Raw genomic sequence first — 13,823 nt, forward strand, 5'->3', positions numbered from 1 at the left:
TTTTATTTACTTGCCCAGTTCCTTGTCCATTATTATGATATCAACTATATGATGTTTTTTTCTCCATTTGGAAGATACTACTCAAATCACTCTTTGCAGTGGAAAACTATAGTGATTTTATTTCTCTGCTTTATCACAGTGCTGTTTAATATGATAACTGCTAGCTAAATGTGGCTATTTAAATTTGTTAAGAATGGGGCACCTGGGTGGCTCAGTTGGGTAAGCATCTGACTTCAGCTCAGGTCACGATATTGTGGTTTGGTTCGTGAGTTCGAGCCCCGCATCGGGCTCTGTGCTGACAGCTCAGAGCCTGGAGCCTGCTTCAGATTCTGTGTCTCCTCTCTCTGCCCCTCCTTGACTCATCCTCTGTCTCTCTCCCAAAAATAAATAAACATTAAAAACAATCTTTTTTTAATTAAGATACAATTAAAAATGTAATTCCTCAGTTATAGGAAACATATTTCAAGTGCTTTATGGTCACAGGTGACTAGGGCTGTATGTATTGGTTAGCACAGCTATAGAACATTATCATGATTATAGTAAGTTCTGTTAGAGACAGCACTGTGGATTGTATTAGGATTAGGAAATGCAGCTATTTTATAAATATAGTATGACCCATTAAATCCATTTCCTAGGAGTACAATTTAGTATTATAAATGAACTCTAGTCCGCTAAAGTCTGGTACATTAATGGGGCCAGTTTGGTCCTTAAGATTTATAGATAGAATTCTTTAAGTTTTCAACAATTTCCAGCCTTGCCTTATTTTGTTGGATAGTAAATCAACTTAATGAAGTTATGTAAAAGTAGTCTAGAGAGTACTGACTTTGACTTTGGTCGTTGTGGGGATAATTGGAATGTCCAGTGGACTTGAAATCAAGGTACCATGTCAGTATCCTTTAGAATGATGTTGGTTTTTCAGATAGGATCTTTCCTGTTTGAAATACTATTTGTTGATCCACCTTAAAGAGTTCATGTGCTTTGAATTGCTTTTCTAATAGTAGTGATAAGTATGTGCCTGCCTATTTATATACTCTTGCCTTACCTTCTTTATGAACAATAGCTCATCAAACAATAGATTTATGAGTTGGTTTGCCAGGATTCAGGGTATATAATTTATGACCATGGGACAAACAAAATTAATTATAAATTAGTGGATTTGCATGAGAGACCCTGGCCTCATTGGTACCATGCTCACCTAGTTAAACAGTTGTTTCTTTTGCTAGGGGGGAACCAAAGACCTGGTATGGTGTGCCATCTCATGCTGCAGAACAACTGGAGGAGGTGATGAGGGAGCTGGCCCCTGAGTTATTTGAATCCCAGCCTGATCTCCTGCATCAGTTAGTCACCATCATGAATCCCAATGTACTGATGGAGCATGGTGTGCCTGTGAGTCTTTTCGGGTCTCCTTTTAGTATTTTTACTTTAAATTTATGTTCGCTTTTTATTAGAATCACAACATATGCTTTGTTTTGTAACTGGAAGCAAAAGATCATGTCATTTTCTAGCCAAATTAGAATTTATATTCTGAAGGGAAGAACATTTTTTTGGTTAAGAGGTGTTTTAAAGTATTCATCATATTTTATGTATAACTACCTATGAAAATAGTCTTCTGTTTTCAGTAAACCATTATGTCCTGGTCTTAACAAAAATCTTGTATTCCTTATTAACCTTGTTTAGTCAAAGTGTAAGTATTTTAAGTGATAGTTGTAATAACTAATGTCTATCCTTTGGAGATCATTTTTCATGTAAAGATTTCACAGCCTCTTTTTATATGCAATAATGAAATATACTATGGATACTTTTTTTACTTTTCAACTTGGTTTTGATAATGATTATTAAATTTAAGCCACTAATACCTGATAAAGTATAAATATATACAGATTTGCTGTATATATTCAAATATTCATCACACCCTTAATGAGAAAGTAGTTTGAGTAATAGTAGTGTTAGTTTGTCTTTGAAGAGTGAATGTGTACTAGAATCTGAGACTTTTTTTTTTTTTTTTAAGGTTTATTTTTGAGAGAGAGAGATAGGAGCGCAAGCAGGGAAGGGGCAGAGAGAAAGGGAGACGGAGAATCTAAAGCAGGCTCCAGTCTCTGAGCTATCAGCACAGAGCCCGACATGGGGCTCGAACTCATGAGCTGTGAGATCATGACTTGAGCCGAGGTCAGATGCTTAACTGAGCTGAGCCGCCCAGGTGCCCCAAATATGGGACTTTTCTAAAGACATATAGTATTATTATAAAACTAAGTGGGATTCAGGAAAACTGATTTTGGGGATATTTCCATATTACGTATGAACTAATTAGTTAATTTCCAAAAAATTATCCAAGAGTAGGAGGAAATTCCATCCTTTACCATGGTTGACAACACAAGGATAAAAGGAGTAAAAGAAAAAAATCTCTTAATTGTAAAAATTTTGTCAAGTTTCAGAAACTAGTAGTTCAGTGAGTAACATTTCTCTTTGAAAATTTGTCTCATACTTTCTTTTTATGAATTATTATAATTTGTTATCAGGGACTATTTTAAGAAGGTAGAGTTCTGGCTGCTGCGTTTTTTTTTTTTGTTTTTTTTTTTGTTTTTTTTTTAAAATTATTTTTGGTAGAGAGAGAAACAGAGCATGGGCGGGGGAGGGGCAGAGAGAGAAGGAGACACAGAATCTGAATTAGGCTACAGGCTCTGAGCTGTCAGCACAGAACCTGATGTGGGGCTCGAACCCACGAACCGTGAGATCATGACCTGAGCTGAAGTCAGACACTTAACCGACTGAGCCACCCAGGTACCCCTCGGGCTCCTTTTTAAACCCTGATGTTGTCTTCTGATAGGTGTAAATGAATGCTTTACTGTTTTTAATTTTAGTAAGTGCTGCTGAAAGTGACTGATAAAATCTGTTCCCCTTTTTTGTTGTTTTTATTTTGTTTTGTTTTATATCCCTGTTCCCACTTTGCATTTAGGTGTACAGGACCAATCAATGTGCTGGAGAGTTTGTTGTGACATTTCCTCGTGCCTATCATTCTGGATTTAACCAGGGCTACAACTTTGCTGAAGCTGTGAACTTCTGTACTGCTGACTGGGTCTGTTCTATAGCAAGTAGCTGTTGTACGTCTACTAACACCCCTGGAAAATGCATCTTAGTTGCCATGTTTGCATAGCTGGGGAGGGGAGGATTCATGAATATTTCAGTAGAGAGTAGAGTGGCTGTTATAATTTAGAAAGTTCAGTTTCCATTACACTTTTTATTTGGAAGATTTTATAGTTCTTATCCATTATTTTCCCCATTCTGTTTGAATTTTAAATGAACAGTTGATATTTTTTGAATCTTTCTTTTCTGAGAGAATATGGTTCCTCTAGTCTTTGCTTTATCTGAGCAACTTATGGAGTTTATAATGACAACCAGATCTTTTTTTTTTTTTTTTTTTAAACGTTTATTTATTTTAGGGAGAGTACATGTGCACTAGAGCCAGGGAGGGGTAGAGAGAGAGGGAGACAGAGGATCCTAAGCAGGCTCCGGGCTCCGTGCCAACAGCAGGGAGCCCAGTGTGGGGCTTGAACTCATGAACTGCAAGATCACGGACTGAGCGGAAGTTGGAGGCTTAACCGTCTGAGCCATGTAGGTGCCCCTACAACCAGATCTTTTTAAGAATTAATTTTACCGGGGCATCTGGGTGGCTCAGTCGGTTAAGCGTCCAACTGTCGGCTCAGATCGTGGTCTTGAAGCCCGTGAGTTTGAGCCCCGTGTCAGGCTCTGTGCTGACAGCTCAGAGCCTGGAGCCTGCTTGAAATTCTGTGTCTCCCTCTCTGTCTGCCCCCCCTCCCCCCACCACTATACTCTCTCTTTCTCAAAAATAAATAAACATTAAAAAATTAAAAATAAAAGAATTTTACCCATATTTTCCAATATTTAGCTCAGATTTTTAAAATATCCCTTTATTATTTTCCTTTTTATAGACAATTAGTTGATTTTACTCTTCCTGCCATTTTGTTTTATTATTCCTTTTAAAAAATTTATTTTAAAAAATTACTATGATATTGGATCTCTGTTGATATACTTTTGTTTAAATGATAATGCCAGTGATTTCTCTTTTGCTTTTTTGTATGAGATAGATATCAAAAAGTAATTAGATATGATTATGTCATGTTGGTTGGGAAAAGACTGCAAATTTATGATACACTCTTTGACTTTGTTTTTCCTTTAGTGACGCTTTTCTGTCTCTCAACATTTGGGGAGATATATATATATATTTTTTTTTTAAGTATCTTTTTTTTAAATGTTTATTTATTTTGAGAAAGAGAGGGAGTGCATGCATGTGTGCTAGCTGGGGAGGTGCAGGGAGAGAGAGAATCTCAAGCAGGTTCTGTGCTGTCAGTGCAGAGCCCATCACGGGCTCAATCTTAACAGTCGTAAGATGAGTAGGATGCTTAACTGACTGAGCCACCCAGGCGCCCCTTGGGGAGGTGTTTTTTTTGTAATATTGGGTCTTATGTTTTCTGTAGCCACCTTAATTTATTAAATTTCATAGTGAATCATTTTTGTTTCCTTGGTTAACGGATGACATGAGTAATCTTATTTGATCTAGTAATTTTGAACGTTATTAGGCTTAAGGAGCAGTATGAGCAAGTTCGAGCTTAGGACTTGTCCTTGGGTTTGAACTCTGTTTTTGTTTTTAAGTTGATTTATTTTGAGAGAGACATAGAACAAGTGGGGAAGGGGTAGAGAGAGAAGAAGAGAGAAAGAATCCCAAGCAGGCTTTTTGCACTGTCTGCATAGAGCCCGATACAGGGCTTGAACTCATGAACCATGAAATCATGACCTGAGCCAAAGTTGGACACTTAATCGACTGAGCCAATCAGGCTCCCCAAGCTCTATTTTTTTTTTAATTTAACTAACATTTATTAACTTTATGATTTACTTGTTTCTTGGCTAGCTGTAGGATAGGAAATAGAGGTAATTCAGAAACAAATTAAAGATGGTTTCTGCCTTTAATATTTTCACTGTTATTGATGTTTGGCCTTGAGCAGCTCTTTTAATTTCACTGGGCCTAAGTTTTTCACATGGTATATAAAGATGTTAAGATTTGCTTAATAACTTCAAATAAGTGAGATGATATATGTAAAAGTCCTTGAAACTCTGTAGAAGAAGGGTGTGATAGAAATGGGAATTTTTTTTTTTTAATTGTCAAGTTAGCTAACATACAGTGTGGTCCTGGCTTCAGGAATAGATCCCCATGATTCATCACTTATATACAACACTCAATGCTCATCCCAGCAAGTGCCCTCCTCAATGCCCATCACCCATTTTCCCTACCCCCATCAACCCTTAGTTTGTTCTCTGTATTTAAGAGTCTCTTATGGTTTGTCTCTGTCTCTGTCTGTCTCTGACTGACTTATTTCACTGAGCATAATATGCTCCAATTCCATCCACGTAGGTGCAAATGGCAAGATTTCATTCTTTTTGATTACTGAGTAATACTCCATTGTATATATACCACATTGTCTTTATCCATTCATCGTTTGATGGACATTTGGGCTCTTGCCATAATTTGACTATTGTTGAAAGCGCTGCTATAAACATTGGGGTGCATGTGCTCCTTTGAATCAGCACTCCTGTATCCTTTGAATAAATTCCTATTAGTGCTATTGGTGGGTCATAGGGTAGTTCTATTTTTACTCTTTTGAGGAACCTCCACACTGTTTTCCAGAGCGGCTGCACCAGTTTGCATTCTCACTAACAATGCAAGAGGATTCCTCTTTCTCCACATCCTTGCCAACGTCTGTTGTTTCCTGAGTTAATTTTAGCCACTCTGACTGGTGTGAGGTGGTATCTCATTGTGGTTTTGATTTGTATTTCCGTGATGATGAGCAATGTTGATCATCTTTTAATGTGTCTACCATCTGCATGTTTTCTTTGGAAAAGTGTCTATTCGTGTCTTCTTCCCATAGAAATGAAATGTTTTAGCAGCTTTAGATTTGGAATAAAGTGATGGTATTAAGTTTTATAAGCCACAATAGATAATCAGTTGTATTTTATGTGGCTTCTTTACAGATTATAATAATTGAGATCTGCATATCTTCTTGCCATTGTTAATAAGTTGTATCAGAAATGTTTAAAAAGTAAATATTTATGAATTAAGAAATGAAAGACTTGTAGATTGTTAATAGACAAAATAATTGCTAATCATAAGTTCAGTATAATTGTTTTCTTGGGAAAGATGGTTTCTTTAGAAGAGTATGGAAATATTACTTGATTCAGAGATAGTCTTATATTCTTAAACTATGATTCCTATCGTTGTCTTCTGCCTGTCTTAAACTGGAGGTGATTTCTAAAAGGTTCTTAAAGGTCCATTTTTTAATTTTTTCTCTTTTATATCTTAGTTTTCAAATGTAAACTAAAACCCTATTTAAATCACCCAAGTTTTTCCACTGTACAGGAGGATACAAGTGTGGGGGGGGGGAGAGGGAAAGAGAGAGAAAAAGGAGAGAAAGAGAGAGAAAAGAGAGAGAAAAGGAATGGGAGGAGTGTGTGTGTTTGTGTGTACAGGCATACGTGTTTCATCACACTTTATTGCACTCCACAACTGCATTTTTTTTTTTAAATACAAATTGAGGGCTTGTGGCAACCCTGTGTCAAGCAAGTCTCTTGGTGCCAGTTTTCCAATGGCATTTGTTCATGTCTCTATGTCACATTTTGGTAATTCTGGCAATATTTCAAACTTTTTCATTATATGTTACAGGGATCTATGATTAGTAATTAGGATTTATTGAAAGTTCTGGTGATGGTTAGCATTTTTTAGCAAGAAAGTATTTTTTTTCATCCCCCCCCCCCAAGAAAGTATTTTTGAAGTAAAGTGTGTACATTGTTTTTTTTTAGACATAATGCTGTTGCACACTAAATATATATTGTATGGTGTAAACCTAACTTTCATATGCACTGGAAAACCAAAAAATTCACTGGACTCACTTTATTGTGGTATTCACATATTATGGTGGTCAGGAACTGAACCCACAATATCTCTAAGGAGTGCCTGTATAGTATAACTAGTATCACAATTTGGCTTAAAGCTTGATGGTTAAAGAAATTTTCAGTATTTATCTTAAAGAAGGAATCTGATGATTTATGAAAAGTGATCATTTCACGTAGGGAGAATAAAGTATATAATCTCAGGACTTCACTTTGAATTCTCTTTGGGTCAGACTGATTGTATGTATGTATGTATGTATGTATGTATGTATTTACTTTTACGTTATTTATTAAAAATTTTTTTAATGTTTATTTTTGAGAGAGAAAGAGCGTGAGCGGGAGAGGGGCAGAGAGAGAGAGATGAGGAATCCAAAGCAGCCTCCAGGCTCTCTGAGCTGTCAGCACAGAGCTTAATGTGGGGCTTGAACTCATGAGCCCATGAACTCATGACCTGAGCTGAAGTTGGACATTTAACCAACTGAGCCACGCAGGCATCCCTAAGTTATTTATTTTGAGAGAGAGAGTGTGTGTGTGAGCAGGGGAGGGGCAGAGAGAGAGAGAGAGAGAGAGAAGGAGAGAGAGAGAGAGGGAGAGAGAGAATCCCAAGCAGGCTCCACACTGTCAACAGAGCCCGACCTGGGTCTTGATCCCACAAACCGTGAGATCATGACCTAGCTGAAATCAGGAGTTGGACACTTAACTTACTGAGCCACCCAGGTGCCCTAGACTGATTGTTTTTCAAATAATTTCTAGATGCTAAAATGTAAATCATCTTTTGCTTTGGTTCTTACAAAAAATTGAGTCCATGTGAATTGCTAAAGTAGTGCTTTTTTTCTCCGCTTTTCTTTTTCAAACTTCTGGTAACATCTCTGCTTTTTGTTCTGTGGAAACTTCTGTGCTGAATATGTCCACTGAACCCTTTATAATCTGAATGTCTTTTCTTTTTTCTTTAAAGGCAGTTTATGTTAGACTGGTCTAAAAGTTTGCTACCTTATTTAAATATCAAGGAACTTGTACTTCTGGTACATAATGAGTAGAAAGTCAATAGCTTAGGGTAGAGGCTTAGCATCTCAAATTATGGAAATTTTCTGTGGGAACACCTTTGAAATTCCTGCTGGGCCATAAAGATTTAATATTTAAGTTACCTCTTATTTTCAAATGGAGTTGGTTATTCTGCCTTCTTTACAGTAAAAGAGAGGATCTGTAGGCTAAATAGTGGTTTTGTTCTGGAAAATGTTATAAGCAAGTAAGTTAATTTGAGAAACTTGTCGTTTTACAGTTACCCATTGGACGTCAGTGTGTCAATCATTACAGACGGTTAAGGCGCCATTGTGTCTTTTCACATGAAGAACTCATTTTCAAGATGGCAGCAGATCCAGAATGCTTAGACGTGGGCCTGGCTGCCATGGTGTGCAAAGAATTGACTCTCATGACTGAAGAAGAGACAAGATTAAGGGAGTCTGTTGTACAAATGGTGAGTTTGCTTGGCACATTCCCTGTATTCAATACTGCTCATGGAATATACTAAAAATGGAATGTGTAGAAAGAATCCATTTTCATCTTTGATTCCTTTAGAAGTTGAACACAAAAATCATAAGTTTAGAGAAGGTATGTTTTTATACTGGCCATTTTGCGTTCTTCAAATTGAAAAATTTTAGGAATCTTTATGTCATTTCTAGATTAAAAAAATAGAATCCTATCAGCTAGAATTTCTTAGGTATATATTTATTTCTTTAAATAAGAATCTTCGGGGCACCTGGGTGGTTCAGTCGGTTGGGCGTCCGACTTCGGCTCAGGTCATGACCTCACGGTCCGTGAGTTCGAGCCCCGCATCGGGCTCTGGGCTGACAGCTCAGAGCCTGGAGCCTGCTTTAGATTCTGTGTCTCCCTCTCTCTCTGACCCTCCTCTGCTCATGCTCTGTCTCTCTCTGTCTCAAAAATAAATAAATGTTAAAAAAAAAAAAATTAAAAAAAAATAAATAAGAATCTTCTACATATAGTATTTCTTTAAATAAGAAAGTTCAAATCCTTTTCTTTGAGGTTTGAAATTGAATAAAAGTTATGTTTCTGGTGATTCCAACTGTCAGACTAAATTGATTTGTTTTTATTTCTTTCCTCTTTCTAAGCAACTTAATGAGTAGGAAGTACTGAATGACCAAATGCTGGGATTTTTTTTTTCCTGGTTTGGAAGCCAGTTGAATTTTTGATGGAGTTTCCTTATAATGGAGGTGGCTGGGCAGAGGGTGACCAGATCCACCTCCCACCGCCACCCCCCTCCACCCCCAACAAGTGTTAGGATTTTGAATGCTTGTAGTAAATTAAATCTTTTGTTTTTTAGAATTTATTTATTTATTTTTGAGAGAGTGGGAGCAGGGGAGGGGTAGAGAGAGGGAAAGAGAATCCTAAGTGCTGACAGCACAGAGCCCAGCATGGGAGCTTAAACTCACAACATGAGATTGTGACCCGAGCTGAAATCAAGAGTCAAACGCTTAACTGACTGAGCCACCCAGGCACCCCAAACCTTTTTTTAAATTTTAATTTAATTTTTTAGTTTATTTATTTATTTTGAGAGAGAGAGAGAGCAAACGGGGAAGGGGAAGAGAGAGAGAATCCCAAGCAGGCTCTGCACTGTTAGCACAGAGCCCAGTGCAGGGCTTGAACTCATGAACCATTAGATCATGACCTGAGCCAAAGTCAGACACTTAATTGACTGAGCCACCCAGGTGCTCCTAACTCTATTTTTTAAAAATTCAACTAACGTTTTAATTTGAAAGTAAAAACAAATTACCATTGGGGCACCTGGGTGTCTAAGTTGGTGAGGCCTCCAACCCTTGTTTTCGACTCAGGTCATGATATCATGGTTTGTGGGATCAAACCCCTCACCTGGCTTTGCGCTGACAGGATTCTCTGTTTCTCTTTCTCTCTCTGCCCTTCCCTGTGCTCACATGCACACTGTCTCTCAAATAAACATTAAAAAACATTTTTTTTAAGTTAACCATTTATATTAGCACCCTCCAAGAATGAAATATTTAGGTTTCTTTTTTTTTAATGTTTATTTTTGAGAGACAGAGTGCGAGCAGGGGAGGGGTAGAGAGAGAGGGAGACACAGAACTTGAAGTGGGCTCCAGGCTTTGAGCTGTCAGCACAGAGCCTGACATGGTGCTTGAACTCATGAACCGCAAAATCGTGACTTGAGCCAAAGTCAGATGCTTAACTGACTGAGCCACCCAGGCGCCCCAGTTTCTTTCTTTTTTTTTTTTTTGGAAGTTTATTTTGAGAGCAAGTGAGTACAAGTAGGGAGGGGCAGAGAGAGAGAATCCTAAGAGAGCTCCCAGTGGAGAGCTTGAAGCTGAGCTTGAATTCATGAAACAGGGAGATCATGACCTGAGCTGAAACCAAGAGCCAGATACTTAACCAACTGAGCCACCCAGGTACCCCGAACATGTACAGGGAGGAAAACTACAAAACTCTGATGAACAAAATCAAAGAAGAGTTTAGTAAATGGAGAGATATTCCATGTTCATGGATAGGAAGACTCAGTGTTGTCAAGATGTCAGTTCTTCCCAACTTACCTATAAATCCAGTGAAATCCTTATCAAAATCCCAGCAAGTTATTTTATGGATATTGACAAATTGGTTCTAAAATTTATTTGGAGAGATAAAAGACTCATAATAGCCAAGTCAATATTGCAGAAGAACAAATTCAGAAGACTAACACTACCTGATTTCAAGACTTACTATAAATTGTACACCTGAAACTAAAGTACACTATGTGTCAACTATACTCATAAAAAATAAATAAAAGTATTAAATACTTACTATAAAGCTAGAGTAGTAATAAAGACTATGTGGTATTTACAAAAGAACAGACAAATCAACCAATGGAACATAACAGAGAACCCAGAAACAGACTCACATAAATACAGTCAACTCACCTTCCACAAAGAATTATTTCTTTCCCATTGCCTGGTGTCTATCTTTTGAAGTTTCACAGGTACTGTGTTTTTTACAAATTGAAGGTTTGTGGCAACCTTGCATTGATAAAATTTATTGGCCTCATTTTTCCAACAGCATTTGCTCACTTCATGTCTCTCTGTCACATTTGGTAATTCTCAAAATATTTCAAATTTTTTCATTTTATTTTATTTCATTTTTTTCATTTTTAATTATGGTATAATTAATATACAATGTTATATTAGTTTTAGGTGTACAATATAGTGATTCAAAAATTCTATACATTAGTCAGGGCTCATCATAAACGTACTCTTCATCCCCTTCACCTATTTCACTGATCCCCCCCACCCACCTCCCCTCTGTAACCAACAGTTTATTCTCTATATTTAATAGAGTCTGGAGCATCTAGCTGGCACAGTGGATGACTTTTGAACTCAGGGTCATGAGTTTGATCCCCACATTGGGTGTAGAGCTTACTTAAAAAAAGAATGAAATTCCCTTAATAGAGTCTGAGGTTTTTTGTTTTTTGTGGGTTTTTTTTTTGTCTTTTTTTCTTTGTTTTGTTTCTTCAGTTCCACATATGAATGAAATCAGATGGTATTTGTCTTTTTCTGACTGATTTATTTCACTAGCATATTCTCTAGATCCATCCATGTTGTTGCAAATGGCAGGTTTTTGTTCTTTTTAATGGCCGAATAATATTCCATTGTGTATATATACCATGTTTTTTTATCCATAATTTGGCTATTGTAAAGAATGCTATAATAAACGTAGTGGTGCATATATCTTTTCAAATTAGTGTTTTCATATTCTTTGGGTAAATACCCAGTAGTGCAATTGCTGAATCATATGGTAATTCTAACTTTAATTTTTTGAGGAACCTCCATACTGTTTTCCACAGTGGCTGCACCAATTTACATTCTTACCAATAGTGCATGAGGGTTTCTCTTTCTCTACATCCATGCCAACACTTGTTGTTTCTTATAGTTTTGATTTTAGCCATTCTGAGAGGCATGAGACTATATTGTGGTTTTGATTTGCATTTCTATGATGAAGAGTGATGTTGAGCATCTTTTCATGTGCCTGTTAGCGATCATGTATGTCTTTGGAGAGATGTCTGTTAATGTCTTTTGCCCATTTTTGTTGATTTTTGTTTTTTTATTTTTTATTTTTGTATTTTAGAGAGAGTGCAAGTGGGGGAGAGGGACAGAGGGAGAGAGAAAATCTTAAACAGGCTTCCGTGCTCAGCATGGAGCTTCACACAGGGCTTGATCCCACAACTATGGGATCATGACCTGAGCTCAAATCAAGAATCAGATGCTGATCCACCCAGTCACCCCTTCTGCCCATATTTTAATTGGTCACGCTTTTTAAAATTATTATTATTATATTCTTTATGGTCATTTTATGAGTGATCTTTGATGTTACAACTGTGTAATTGTTTTGGGGTGCCACAACCTGTGCCCCCATAATGGTGAACTTAATCGATAAATGTGAATGTTGAGCCTACTCTACCAACTAGCTATTTCTCTGTTCCTCTTTATTCTTTGAGCTACAACAATACTGAAGTTAAGCCAAGTAATAGCCCTATTACAGCGGCCTTTCAAGTGCTCAAGTGGAAGGAAGAGTTACACATCTCTCACTTTGAATCAGAAGCTAGAAATTATTAAGCTTAGTGAGGAAGGCATGTGGGAATCCTACTTAGGTCAAAAGCTAGGCTGCTTGTGCCAGCTAGCCAGGTTGTGAATGCAAAGGAAAAGTTCTTGAAGTAAATTAAGAGTGCTACTCTAGTGAATACATGAACAGTAAGAAAGCAAAATAGCCTTTTTTGAGGATACGGTGAAAGTTTTAGTGATCTGGATAGAAGATGGAACCAGCCACAACATTTCCTTATGCCAAGGCCTAATCCAGAGCAAGGCCCTAACTCCTAAGTTTTATGTATGCTGAGAGCTGTGAGGAAGCTGCAGAAGTTTGAAGCTAGCAGAGGTTGGTTCATGATGTTTGAGGAGAGAAATCATCTACACACCACAAAAATGGAAGGTGAAGCAGCAAGTGCTGATACAGAGCTGCAGCAAGTTATCCAGAAGATGTAGCCAAGGTCATCAGTGAAGGCGGCTACGCTAAGTATAGATTTTCGGTGTAGACAAAACTGCCTTCTATTGGAAGGAGATGCCATCTAGGACTTTCATGGCTAGAGAGAAGTCAATGCCTGGATTCAAAGGGCAGGCTGACTCTCTTGTTAGGGGCTAATACAGCTGATGACATTAAGTTGAAGCCATTGCTCATTTACCAATCCTAAAATCTCAGGGTCCAGCTAGGGGCATCTGGCTGGCTCAGTCAGTTAAGCATCTGACTCTTGGTTTTCACCTATAGCTGGTGAGATTGAGCCCTGCGTCGGGCTCCTGTGCAGACAATGTGGAGCCTGCCTGGGATTCTCTCTCTCCTTTCTCTGTCCCTCCCCTGCTCACATGCTCACTCTCTCTCTCTCTCTTTCAAGAGAAATAAAATAAACTTTAAAAAATAAATAAATCTTTAAGAATTGTGCTAAATCTACTCTGTGTTGTGTAACTGGAACAACAAAATCCAGATGACAGCACATGTGTTTACAAACAGTTTACTGAAATTTTAAGCCCACTGTTGGAGCTGCTGTGCAGAGAAAAAAAAAGATTCCTTTCAAAATATGACTGCTCATGGACAATGTGCCTGGCCACCCGAAAGCTGTGATGGAGATGTCCAACAAGATTGATGTTGTTTTCATGCTTGCTAACAGAACATCCGTTCTGCAGCCTGTGGATCAAGGAGTAATTCAACTTTCAGGTCTTAATTTTTAAGAAATAAATTTTGTAAGGCTACAGCTGCCATAAATAGTCTTCTGATAGATCTAAGCAGAATAAATTGAAAATCTTCTGGAA

General features: G+C 37.6%; 1 protein-coding gene across 1 annotated transcript in view; it reads left to right on the forward strand.

Annotated features, from left to right (window-relative positions):
- KDM5A (lysine demethylase 5A) overlaps window positions 1–13,823 on the forward strand; it is a 95,605-nt gene that overhangs the window by 41,268 nt on the left and 40,514 nt on the right. The window contains exons 12-14 of the mRNA XM_043563485.1: window positions 1,224–1,386; window positions 2,954–3,073; window positions 8,237–8,431. Of these exons, the coding sequence (XP_043419420.1) occupies window positions 1,224–1,386; window positions 2,954–3,073; window positions 8,237–8,431 (478 nt within the window). The remainder of the gene's footprint in view (window positions 1–1,223; window positions 1,387–2,953; window positions 3,074–8,236; window positions 8,432–13,823) is intronic.

Source organism: Prionailurus bengalensis, chromosome B4 (genome assembly GCF_016509475.1).
Source record: "Prionailurus bengalensis isolate Pbe53 chromosome B4, Fcat_Pben_1.1_paternal_pri, whole genome shotgun sequence".
Classification (NCBI taxonomy): Eukaryota; Metazoa; Chordata; class Mammalia; order Carnivora; family Felidae; genus Prionailurus; species Prionailurus bengalensis.